General features: G+C 40.2%; 1 protein-coding gene across 10 annotated transcripts in view; it reads left to right on the top strand.

Annotated features, from left to right (window-relative positions):
- GRIP1 (glutamate receptor interacting protein 1) overlaps positions 1-13883 on the top strand; it is a 397622-nt gene that overhangs the window by 325233 nt on the left and 58506 nt on the right. For all 10 annotated transcript variants that reach the window (XM_019640580.1, XM_019640581.1, XM_019640579.1 and 7 more), the window contains one exon: positions 6217-6297. In XM_019640580.1, coding sequence (XP_019496125.1) covers positions 6217-6297 — 81 coding nt within the window. The remainder of the gene's footprint in view (positions 1-6216; positions 6298-13883) is intronic.

The raw sequence follows: 13883 nt of genomic DNA, 5'->3' as shown, positions 1-13883 counted from the left end.
TTAATTACAGTTGACATCGAATATTATTTTATACTAGTTTCAAGTGTAATGCACAGTGGTTAGAAATTCACATAATTTACAAAGCGATTCCCCCTATCAGTCCACCTGGCACTATACATAGCTATTACCATATTACTGACTATATTCCCTACGCTGTACTTTACATCCCCATGACTATCTTGTAACTACCAATTTGTATTTCTTAATCCCTCATCTTTTTCAACCAGCCCTCCAATACCCCCTCCCACCTGGCAACCATCAGTTTATTCTAAGTCCGTTTCTGTTTTATTTGTTCACTTGTCTTGTTCTTTAGATTCCACACGTAAGTGAGATCATATGGTATTTGTCTTTCTCAGTCTGACTTATTTCACTCAGCATAATATTCTCTAGGTCCATCTATGTTGTCACAAATGGTAAGATTTCATTCATTTTTATGGCCAAGTAATATTCCATTGTATAAATGTACCAATCGTCCATTGATGGGCACTTACTAGACCACTTTCTTATACTGTATGCAAGAATAAACTCAAAATGGATTACAGACTTAAATGTAAGACCCAAAACCATAAAACTCCTAGAAGGAACATAGGCAGTAAACTCTCTGACATTGCTCTTAGTCATATTTTTTCTGATATATTGCCCCAGGCAAGGGAAACAATTGAAAAAATTCACAAATGCGACTACACCTGTCTTTTCCATATCATATTACACTGCCTTTTCAAAGAGATATTAGAGTTTCCAGTGTGAAACAGCTGGATTTCTGAATCCTGCCCTCCTGACATTGTTGGTTGAGGGGAGGTGGCTGTCCTGTGCACTGTAGGATGTTGAGCAGCATTTGCTCACCATGTTCCAGTAGTGGAATGGCCAGCACAATTTGACCTTCTCCATAAGCAGTATCTAAGTATTTACTTGTGCTATAAATGTATTTTTATTGTATGTGTAGCCTTGATATTTGTTCATTTTTTAATCCATACTTAATATATATGTATACTTTATACATCTGTTGATTAAATAGTTTACTATCTTAGGTTTAAGCTCCTAAAAAATAGAAACTTTATCTATTAAACCCACATTGTTCTATGCTTGCTTGAATAAAGGACAGAAAAAAGGGACCTAAGGTCATCTCCCCCTGTCCTCTATTATTCCTGCAATAACCCTTTTTTTTTTTTAAAGATTTTATTGGGGAATTGGGGAGAGAACAGTGTTAGGGAATCAGGGAAGGGGAACAGACAAGTTGTTGTCCTGTTTGTTCTTCAGTCTAGTTGTGGAGGATGTCGCTTCACTGGCCCACGTTGGTATTATCATTGCGTTCTTCCGAGCTGAGGCAGATGGCAGTGGGCCATTGGACGGCCTTTCACGGCGGCTCACTGCAGCTCACAAAAGCTCACGCCCACTGCCGACCAGCCCCACTGCAGCCTATGCTGTCGCCAGCAACTCATGGCAGCCCAGCTCCAAATCGAGCTGTTGTTCACCCTCTTAGCTGTAGAGGGCGCAGCGTCACTGGCCCTCATGTGAGATTTGAACCAGCGGCCCTGCTGCTCAGAGCTCACGCTCCAAGCCAACTCTTAACCAATGAGTCACTCGGCCGGCTCCCAAAATAACTCATTTCTAATGGATAGAAATAATGTAGAAGAAGACCAGAAAAAATATGCTTCCATCCTATCATTCCTTCTTCCCTTGTTCATGGTAGACATCACTAATTTATGCCAATATTCTCCTGCTGAGTCCGGAAACAACATCAGAATCCTCAATAAAACACTGTAGTCATTACCAATCTACTGGAATCTATTAGAAACCGCTGGAAATCTCTATCTCAATTTCTGAATTAATTTAATCACCTACTGTCTCTGCTCTTATTCCTTGGTAGTTAACATCTCTTGACAAGAAACTATTTGACCACACAGGTTGACGTTGCTATAAGCTTAGAGCTTTCAGGCTCTGCTTGGTTCACACCCAGCTTGAAAATCCCTTTACACGAGTCTAGTCGTTTTTCTCACTGATTATCCCATTAGCTAGTTTAAGCCTTCATTATTCTTTTCAGCTCCCCAAGATGCCACTAGAGAACTTGGATCGTTGGTAAGAAATCTCTGGACATGAGCTATTTCATGATTGCCCGAACCTTCTGGATTCACTACTAATTGTGTGGATGTGAGCCATCCGTTTCCAAAATTCTCCCTCAGAAATGTATTATAACCAAATATTAATTCCCGAATGATTGGGTATTGGTGATGAGCTATCTCTATTTTATAAACATTTTAAGTGACGTAGAGAGTGGTTAAGAAGCTTGATTGTGAGTACACTGTTGCCTAAATCTATCTCTTTAAATGGGTGCTACTGTACAAACATTATAGTAACATTATGGGAATTTTTATATTGCTTTACCATATATATAATTTTATAAAGCTATAATCATAACATGCACAATTTACATTTTGCCTTTTTTCAATACTATCCTTTAAATACCAATCTACAATAATGTGAATATGGAAGTTTCTATTTTAAACTGAAGTTATTTTGTTGGAAAAAAATAGAGCTTTGTTCTAGAAAGACGTCCTAGTGAAAAAAAAAATCCTATAAAATGATGTTTGCCATCATTACTAACACCCCAGTGCGTTTCTCTGAGTGAATGAGAGTTAAACATTTACATTCATCCTCCTTAGAATCCTTTAAATTTTTTTCAAATCTCATAAGGGTGTACACGTTGATGAATTATGTTGTGGTTATTATCTTACTGTGCCAACAATGACTGCTTCAGGCAGAAAAAGCAGACCAGTTGGAAAGAAGGAGGTCTTTGTTTACCCAAATGTATTTTTAATTATAGTATTAACAAAGATAAAGAAAAACCAGGGAAGCGCAAAATAATCACTTGGGAGTCTAACAAAACAGACATTCTATTTACTTTTTCTAAACCTATTGTTTATCCAAATATTGGATCTATTTTCTCTTTACTAGCATTTCTTTGTGAAACCCCAAATTAAATGTGCCTTGGCTTTAACCACCAAATAATTTGTAGAGGGAAAAATATTACCAAATATAAAATAAATCATGTTGGCATTTAAAGATTAAAATGAAGCCACAGCTTGATCAAAGAGATTTATTTGTTGATATTTGTTCATCATTATGAATATTTCAAATCTTATGTAGTCAAAAGTGATCCATTACTGTTTTCCAGGAAGTGATACTATCTCCTCCAGTGACATTAACAATGTTAATCTTGGTCAAGGTTCCATGCATTAAGAATTTATAAAAGCAAAACGTTGTCATAGTAACTATTCTAGATCAGTGTTTCCTGGCCCTTATGATTCAGAGACCTACTTGTGTAAGCACAGCATCACGGGCACAATGTTCTATACTTACATGGATACATATATACATATGCAAGCATACAATATGCTGCCCTCCCCTTTCACAGCGAACGTTTTCTTAAAACAGATAGCACTAAAACATACATGAAATGAGTTCCATAAATAGGAAAGCCGTTTGTTCCTCTAAGCTTCTTATGCATTTACTTAGGAACCCTGGCATGCTTCATCTGAGTAATCAAATAATGTATTCCTGCTACAGCTGTGAACACATGGGGGGCTTTCTGCTTAGCTCCATCCCGTTTCCTTTACTGGATCAGCGTGTTCATCAGAGGTCTTTCAGTTGCGAGCAATAGAAATGCACTCAAGCTAATTTAAACAAAGAAGGGGCATTTACTGGAAGCACACAGCCTTTGAGGATAGGAAATGTAGGCAGCCCCAGGAAGTGCTAGAACCAGATGTCAAGGACTATCAAGCCAAACACAGGCTCCCGGCAGGGCCTCACATGCTCTCCTCGTGTACATTTGTCTTTTTCTCCCTTCTCTCTGCACACTGGCTATTGTGGAAAAACATGGCCATCTTCCAAATGCCCTCTCTGTCCCCGGTCTGCATGCTCCTTCCAAAATCTTAAACTGTCACACACTGTAGGGGTGGAAAGAAGGTGGCAATCGGCCTTCCATTATTGAAACAGGGAACGAAGGGGACTCAAGATAGAGATGGAGGGAAGGCATGGATGTGAGAAATATTTGGGAAACAAATATTTATGACACTTGCAGCACCTGAAATAAGCAAGCAAATTACACCTATGTGTTTTTTTAATTGCCTCATTTCTCTTTTCCTGCCCCAGTATACCAAAATTTGTTAGCCTTTTTAAATCTATTGGGGGAAATAAATAATTTTATGTAGCTCAAGTCCTACTGGGAAATGAGGAGGGTACAAATTCTGAATGAAGAAAGAAAGAAAGGAAGGAAGGAAGGAAGGAAGGAAGGAAGGAAGGAAGGAAGGAAGGAAGGAAGGAAGGGGAAAGAAAGAAAGAAAGAAAGAAAGAAAGAAAGAAAGAAAGAAAGAAAGAAAGAAAGAAAGAAAGAAAGAAAGAAGCAAAAACAAAGAATTAAGAGATGAAGGGTGAAGAGCCAGAGCCTCATGGGGAANAAAGAAAAGAAAAGAAAAGAAAAGAAAAGAAAAGAAAAGAAAAGAAAAGAAAAAGACCCTCCCTGGCACTCAGAGTGTTAGTTGAGGACAACAGCAAAGCCAAAGGCATCTCACAGGCTGTGACCCTCACTCGGCCGCACCTGATAGGACTGGCGAGTCAAGAAGAGTGGGAGGAGTTGGAGACGGCAGCAGATTCCCTCACTCCCCTGGGAGTGAAAACTGGAATCCATGTTTTACAGGTGGAGTTCTAGAGGTCTTAGGGATCCCTTTTAAAAGATGGCATTACAGGTGAAGGGCTCAGTAGAATCCAAATTTTATTGTTCTCCAGTTTAATACTCAGTGGAGACTGACTTGGAAGATCAGATTCAGGTCTTGTGGGGAAATGCAAAAGGCCCAGAAGAGCAAGTTAAAGCAGAACAAGGAAGGAAGTAGCACTCTAACTCTGTATGAGGCCATCCCAACTCTCACCCTGCTTTGCAGAGACGCAAAAGGTTAAAAATGTGATTAACAAAGTGGGCTTCAGGCCTAAGGGCCTATAGTCCTCTGTGTGAAGGTTGGGGAGCTGGCCTCGAGCAAAACCCAGGGTTTAGCCCAGCCATCCCACAGTCCTCCCTTTACGCTGTTTCCCTTGCTTTTTGCAGCTCTTTCCTAGCCCTCCCCAAAACCTTCAAGAAAGGATTATAGTCATTAGCAATTTAAGGTGAATAGATGTTGCTTCAGAGGATATTTCCATTTTACCTTATCTCTAATTGAAGGTCTCCCTGACTGTGAAAGGAATTTTCAGAAGAGTATATTTAAGAAGATGCAGCAAATCCGTCCTTTCTAAAATACCAGTCAGACCCTGGTAAAATCAACTTCGTTCCATCCAGGGTGGAGGTTCAACCAGTGCACACTGGTTCTCTCTCTCTCGCTACAATATCAGCTTACTTCTACACTAGTTGGCCAATATGTGAGCTCCCCTGCACCCTGTTCCAGTGTCCACTTTCCCCCTGCTCCTCTCTGGGACTTTCTAGAGCTCCCCATGATCCAGAAGCTAAAGGGTCATCTTGGTGCCCTTGGGTTCCCAACATAGTCAGCATCCAGTCTGATTGGCTGCGGGCAACACCATTCTGATTGTGAAATGTTTTGAGTATCACTCCTGCTTCTACCTCCTTAATTGTACTTTTCAGTGTTCACATTACAAATTAAGGCCCCTCCCATTCCTCTCCCCCTAAGCCAACAACCACTGCACCAAATTGAAATCTTTCCTAAAATCTATTCTCCCTAGTATCCCCAAACAACGGTTGAAAAAAAAGAATTGCTGAATAGTAAACTGGGAAAATACGGTTGGGGAGAAAAAAAAGAATATAACCAGACGTGTGGTTCTTAAACTTTACTATGTCTAAGAATCACCTGATGAACATGTTTAAAACGCAGATTGGCAGGCTTCATCTTCAGAGGCTTTGATTCCATACATCTGGGATGAGTCAGGAACCTCAATTTTCATCCCAGGTAAATCTGACGCATACATTGCCTAAATGACACTTATGAAATGCTGAACTCAACTGTTGCTGTGAATTCTGTACAGTTGCTATGGATGAGACGTGTTCTTCACCAGGACCTTAGTTTATCAGGGTTTTACAGACATTCACATTATTTCAGTTCCTACAGCTTTAACTACAGATGATTATGATGCAAGTTTTCCTGATGCATTTTCATTGATCAGTGCTCCATTCTTCCTGATCTTCTGTAGACAAACTCTTTTTTTGTTTTGAAATTACAGAGTCTGTCATCCCAAGTAGTGGAACGTTTCATGTAAAGCTCCCGAAGAAGCACAATGTGGAACTTGGAATAACCATAAGTTGTAAGTAGAAGTAATTTCTTTTAAAATGTAGAACTTAAAAAATACATTAAGAAATTGTATTGTCAAATTTTCCAGGTGTGGCAAATGTTTTTAAGTGTCATTGCCAAATTTCTATGTAATGATACAAAACTGTGGAGCCAATCACACCTCCAGTATTTACTAGCTGTGTGAACGGGGCAAGTTATTTAAATGCTCTCTGACCTTATGTTTCCTCATCTGTAGGATAGAAATAAGGATATCTACCAAATATAGGGTTATATTAAATAAAATAACATTTAGGGCTGTCTGAGTGGCTCAGCTGGTTAATTAAGAGCACGAGATCTGAGCAACAGGGTCACCAGTTCGATTCCTACATGGGCCAGTGAGCTACGACTGAGCTGAGCTGCCTCTAAGCTGCCAACAGGTGGCAGGATGGCTCAAATGGTGACAGCATGTGCTCCTAACAACAAAGTTGCCGGTTTGACTCCAGCGTGGGATGTTGGTGGGCTATGCCCACCGGCAGCTAAGATTGAACATGGCACCTTGAGTTGAGTTGCCCTGAACTGCTGATAGGCGGCCAGATGGATCAGTGGTTAGAGCTGTGCACTGTTAGCAACAAGGTTTCTGGTTCGACTCCTGCCTGGCATGGTGGGCTATGCCCACCCGCAACTAAAATTGAACATAGCACCTTGAGTTGAGTGGCTGTGAGCTGCTGATAGGCAGCTGGATGGCAACTGGACTTGGAGCTGAGCTAGCTGCACCCTCCACAACTAAGATTGAAGGACAACAACTTGGCTGTTCCCCTTCCTTAATTCCCCAATAAAATCTTTAAAATAATAATAAAAAAATAAAATAACGTTTATTATATATCTAGTATAGTCTCTGACAAGTAACAAGTACTCAATAAATGTGTCTCTCACCACCTTCCATATATACTCATTAGATGAGTATATAAATGCATATAGGTTCTCTACATTTCAGTATACTGTGGATTAAGTTTTCACAATAATCTATTTAACAAAAATTACATTCATTTACTTCTAAGACTGTCTTCCCATCTGGCCACTATACATCTATAATCCATTTTGCAAGACTAAAACCATGTTCTTACTTTAGTAACTTCCTGAATTCTTTCATGATACAAGGGTGTCTGGGTAATGAATCCAAAAGGAAAAGCAGAGCTTATAAATGTCTTTAATTCCCTCCTTTCGTCGGTCTCCAGATTTATAACTGCTTTGGTAAAACAACAGAAAATTTCAGCCCCACTGGAGTTTTATAGAAAAGAATTTGAGGTTCCTGTGCTTTTAATATCCATAAACTAAGTTTATCCATAAATGCCCCCAAAAAACTGAAGTAAATGATTAATGTATAAGACCAAAAGGGACATAGACACAATGTTTGTGACCAAGGGGCGGGCCCTTCAAGAAAAAGTGATGAGGCTGCATAAAAGAGCCTCACTCCACTCTATTGGCTAGTGTTTCTGTCCGTGGTGAAGGCAAACATAAAGAGTTCTCAACTGGGCAGTATGAAATGGGGGCTGCCCAATTCACGGTGGACCATATAAATGTAACACTGTAAATGAAATTGTATTTATAACCAATAAATCACTCATACTAGTGCAACATTAAAAATAGTGGAACTGCAATACAGAATCAATATTAAGAGCAAGAAGCCAAATGTGTGAGAGCCTGTAACCCGCCCTCCAAACCTCAAAGTGGCCTCCAGGGAGGAAAGTAGGACTGATGTGCCTCATGTGCCTCCATATAGTGAGTAGAAAGCTGAAATGGGATTTCGGAGACTCCAAACCTATTCTTGGTGCTACTAAAGTCCTGTATGCCTTTAATCGGGTCACTTAGCCTCTCAATGTGTTCATTAGGAAGCAAAGATGATATGCCATTACTCTGTCAACAGCTGAGGTTACTGAAATTACGAGAAAGAGCTCATCAAAACTTGCTATTCTAAAAATATTTGGAGCTCAAGGTAGTTTCTGCAGCCCCCATGTCACTTTAAGACTGCTCTCATTTATTCTGTTTATTGCATCCCACTCATTTAGTCCGTCAGAACTGGCTGTGACAGAGGGTACCCCTTGGAGTTCATTACCTGCTGCCAGCACAGAGAGGCCCTGCCCACCCTGCCTCGGCCTCTATGCTAAGTTTTGAGACTACACTACCTGCCTTAGAGATGCTTCCAGCTAGTGCATATACTGAAGACACCTACTCCTCAGAGGCTTCCATTGCCACACATTTATTTTCCTCTCAAATTTTAATTAGGAAAAAGGTCTTTTTGTGGGTTTTTTGGTACAATAGATTTAGTCTTCAAAATTGATATGCATAAAAAATGTAATTTAACTATAAAGGAGAGTATCCATGTAAAAACTAATCCTGTGATATATTCCTCTTTTAAAGTTGATATTTATATGTTCAGTTTGTTTGCGGTATGGTCATGTACACACAACGACAAAATATTTTATTCACATGAAGGATCATTTAAAATTATGCTTTATGATGATCTTATATATGCACTGAGTATTATTTCTAAAAGTGATTTTAATACCAATGATGGAAACTGCCCAAAAACCCCCGCAAGAGTGGCTTGAATTTTAGCCAGCCATAAGCTAAAGCTATTCATGGAAGCTAGAAGTGTTCTGCTATTCCTAGATGGAGAAATGATACATAAGCTTGTCAAACATGCTTGTCAGCCCGTCTAGAGCTACAGCTCCATTTACACAACTAATCATCACCATACTGAGTTTGTGTCTCCTCGTGGAAAATACTCATATGTTGCCAGTTGAGAAAGCAGAAATTGCTAAAAGGAAAAAAAAATATCCAGAATCCATTTTCATTATTATGAAATGTAAACTCTTGAGGCCTAGCACAGTTCCTGGCACATACAAGGTGCTTATTTAATCCTGTTTTTGCTGCGTGAATGAATAAGGAGTCTATTATAAACAATCCTCCCCTAACCACTGTGCACTCTAGGAAATGAGCCTCTGAAGGAGATGATGAATGTAGATGTTTGTGCAAAGGCTATTGCGTGAACTGAACAGTCATTAACTTGGAAAATGACTGAGCAAGGACTCAGAGCCCAGACTGCCCACTCCCCGACACTCTTGACCTCTCTGTACCCAGTTCCCTTGTCTATAAAATGGTGTACTTCTTGCCTCCCTTGTAGGATAGTTAAGAAGATTAAATGAGTTAGTATATGTTAAGTATCTGGAACACATGCAATACACACACACACACACACACACACACACACACACACACACACACGGTGCCAAAAATGTATACACATTTTAAGAAAGGAGAAAACTGTGTTAAAATTATGCTGACCGTATCCACTTTGAACACCTCTTATAATTGCAGAAGTCAAATGTGATTTGTATTCATCTTTTGTTATCGGTATATTTTGAGTATTACAATTTTAATAGAGTTTTTTCCTTTCCTAAAATGTGCATACATTTTTTGGCACCCTCTGTATATATCCCTAATGAATGTTTGTTGTTATGATGATGATGATTTTACACATAGAGCCTTGTAAAATATTTTCATCAAAGCTCTACACCACAAAATTTCGTGCCAACTGCAATTACACTACTTAAGTAGAAAATCAAGGGACCCCCTTCTCAAACACACACAGACACTTTCAGTGAAACCAAAGCACTGCAAGGGTTTATTGATGTTTCTCTCTATCTTTATACAAACTCCTCTTTATGTCTTCTTCACCCTGTGAAAACTCTGAGTGGTAAGAAACGGGCCTCCCTCTCTGGAAGACACCGTCAGAGCCTTTCACATTTAGCGTCAGGCTCACTCTTCATACCTAATTGACTGAGAAATGAGTCCCTCTGATTTTGGATGTGGTGAGCAGTTTTAGACTAATTTTCTTAAGTTCCTGATGAGATATTCATAGCGCATTAGCATCAGGCGTTACTTTTATGGATGTTACTGGTATAATATGGAGTAATTTATTATAGCAAATAAAGTAGCATGGCCTAGCCAAAGGATGCACTTTGGGGACTGACAGGAACATTCTGAAACTCTGACACGTTAGCCAACTAGAAACCAGCGCAGCCCGCCTGCCTTTCAAGTCAGAGAATTCTGGGTGTCTCTGTCATGTGCAGTTGTCAGTAAAGCCCTTTTCATACTGGTGTTTTCTTGTGTGGTTTTATTAAGGAAATGTGTATCTACTTTGTACCAAGCATGGCCCTAAGCAATTTATGTGTTTTCTCATTTCATCCTCAAAGTAGCCCTGTGACATATATGCCCATTTTCCAGAGAGGAAAGGAAGGCTCAGCTGGATAACCTGTCCAAAGACTTACAGCTATAAAGGCTACACAGGGATTCAAATCCACTCTGTCTGACTTACCTCTGGCTTTTCTGTCACGTTACTGCCTCATTTCTGTCTCCATCTGATTGATGCACCTTCCCAGATCCTATATCAGAAAAGCAAAAGACAGCATTTTGTGAGCGCACTTAATTTGCTGGCTTTCTTTTTTAGTTGGGACTGAATTGTTTGCAGGAACAAAGGCTTGCTTTTTTTCTATATAAAATCACTAAGCAGTCTTCATGACAAGCACAACAAATCTGTCATTTTCCCTGAAGTCTTCAGCGTATTTAGGATAGAATGTTTCAAGTTTTTTGCCTACTCTGCAATAAAACCTCTACTCATTGCTCCATTTCAAATCAAATAACTTGTTTTACCTGTCAAATATTATGTATATGTTTGCAATTAAAGTAAAACTGAATGATCATGTGTGTGTGTGTGTGTGTGTGTGTGTGTGTGTGTGTTCTTCTAACAAAGTTTAGACACTTATCAGGCCCTTTGAGCCAAGTACTTTGACTACCAGAGTAAGGTCCATGAATGGCTAGGTATTATAGAATGTTCCTGGAATACTTTGTTGATTCACATTTAATTCGCTTCAAAATCAAAAGGTTGCACCTGTCTTCTAATACAAAGTTTTTTGCTTTTTGTTTGTTTGGTTTTTTTAATTGGGGAATTGGGGGAGGGATACAGCACTGGGGAATCGGAACAGACAAGTTGCTGTTGCTTTGTTCTTCAGTCTAGTTGTGGAGGATGTTGCTTCACTGGCCCAAGCTGGCACCATCATTGCGCTCTTCCCAGGCGAGGCAGATCAGTCGCCAGCTTCTGGACGGCCGCTCACGACAGCTGCTGGCCACTCACGCTGGCTGCCGGCTACACACGGTAGCTTATGGCAGCCCACTGCAGCAGGGGACTGCAGCCTATGCCGACGTCGACGACTCATGGCAGCCCAGTTCCAGGTTGAGCTGTTGTTCAGCATCTTAGCTGTAGAGGGCAGTGTCACTGGCCCTCATATGTGGGATCCGAACCGGGGCCCTCTGGCATCCCAAGCCAGTTCTTAACCAACGCGCCACTCAGCTGGCCCTAATACAAAGTTATTTTTAAACAAAGGATAGAGACTCATTTTTTTATCTCTTCCATCAACTACTGAGAATGTCAACCAATGGTCACTGGTGCCAATTCAATGCCAACATAATCCCCAGTTTAGGGTGCAGTGAAGAAGGAAACAGCACAGCTGTGGAACAACTCAATAGTGTTACAGCTCAATTATGAAACACCACACCTGTGGAACAACAGGGCCCCTCTGTCCAAGCACCTCTGCTCTGCTCCCACCTACCCTGCTCTGCTCAGCCTGCTCTGCTCTGCTCTAATGAGATGTCTTCAATGTTTCAGCTCCAACTAGGGAAAGGCAGTCTTCAGTCTTTGGTGGAAAGGGACAGTATACTCTCTGAGCCAGAGGGGAGCTAACTTATATAGAGAGAATTCTCCATGACTGGTCCCTGATTGGTCCATCCTCATGCAAAGGAAGACTCCAAATCTTTACAGCTTGATTGATCCAAAAAGCACTGCCCAGATTGGTCAGAGTAGAGCCTCTCTGAATGGTCAATGAACATGCTAATGGAGATATAGCTGCATAGCTCTGATTGGACAGGGAAAGTCTCAGTCCTATTGGTTGAAATAGGATTTCAGTAACTTTATCAGGGTTGGCTAAGATGGCAGGAACACAGTGCAGGCAGGCAGTTCAGGGCAAATGGCACGCAGTTTAGTGTGGGCTTCTCCCTGAAGTGCAACTTGCGTGGCAGGCCCCAATTTAACAGCTACTAGGCTCTGATTGTACATGTGAGCCCAGCTAGCCACCAGGAACTCTTCTTGGCAGTAGGTATCTTCTTTCTCAGGGTCAACTCGAGGAAAAAAATCCATGTTCACTTTAAGAACCAGTTTCTGTTAGCTGAGATGACTAGTGATGTTAAAACTTCAGGGATCAAAGATGATAGCTTGAACACACACATTTACCTCTGCTCCCACTCCATACCCCATTTTCAAGTGGCAGTATAAAATTCTTCAAAAGGCAAAACCCCATAAGAAGCGGAAAGGGAAAGTAGACAGCAGCAACCAAATTTGGAAGTGGCAAAGATGGAGAAAGATGAATTTAAATAAGCAGAAGGGAAAGCTGCCAATGAACCTGATTTATATCCTAAACTCCACACAGGCCTAGAAATTGCTGGGATCTGGAACTCCTGGAAGTGAGAGTGATGGCAGAGCTAAGACAGGAAGATTGTTTGGAAGTCTCTTAAGAATGAATTAGTCCCTTAGACACCTTCCCCCACTCAGCACAGCCAGGCACCCTTCACCCTCTGGCAGAGGTCTACTTTTATTCTCCGGAAAGCAGGAAATGGAGGGTTTCTTGACTGGGAGAGCACAGCTCAGGTTGGCAGTACTGCTCTAAAAACAGATTAAGTAAAAGTTTTCTTACTGAATGTTGTGGCCCAAAAACGAAGAAGCTAACAGAGAAACAGCTCATGCCGAAAAATGAAAACTTTAGAAAGAAAAAAATCTATAACATTATTAGCAACATAAGATAAAAATATCATTATATCCATGGAAGAGTGGAAATGAATACCATTACAAAACAACATGCAGAGGGGAACAAAGAGCTCTTAAAACTTAAAAATATAGCAGAAATGAAAAAAAAATCAATTGGAAAATAAAGTTGAGGAAAAATTCCAGAAATAAGAATAAAACAAAGAAATGAGGAATCTAGGATAGGAATTATACAGGATGAGTCCAAATGACACAATTTCCAAATAATAGTCATTACAAAAAGAAAGAGGAGAGAAAAGTATCAAATAATTTCATAAAATTTCCTAGAATTAATGGATAGTAATCCTCAGGAAGCTACTGGAAAATGTGGGCCACTAAAAGAAAATAAAGCCAGAAAAAGGGAGAGTTTGAGTCAGGGTGCAAGAGCTCCAAGAATGCAAGAGAGCAGTCTTAAAAGATAAACTGAGTCATTTCAAAATTATTTTAAGAATTTAATTGAGCAAAAATAGATTCAAATCAGACAGTGCCAAGCCAGAAGTGGGTAGGAGCCCTCTGCCCACAGGAGCCAGGGAAAGACTTACATAGAAAAAATGTGGAAGCAAAGAAAGGAAATTATTTGATTGGCTATAGCTTAAAGGCTAGTTGGCTGTGATTGGTTGTCCTTAGCATTTTAATTTCATAACCTTGAGGCATTTACAGGCTTAAATTTTTATTTGCTTCCATAGGTCATCGTGGCATTACAGCCA

This window comes from Hipposideros armiger, unplaced genomic scaffold, assembly GCF_001890085.2.
Source record: "Hipposideros armiger isolate ML-2016 unplaced genomic scaffold, ASM189008v1 scaffold_51, whole genome shotgun sequence".
In the NCBI taxonomy this organism is placed as follows: Eukaryota; Metazoa; Chordata; class Mammalia; order Chiroptera; family Hipposideridae; genus Hipposideros; species Hipposideros armiger.
This window is presented reverse-complemented; position numbering and strand designations above follow the sequence as displayed.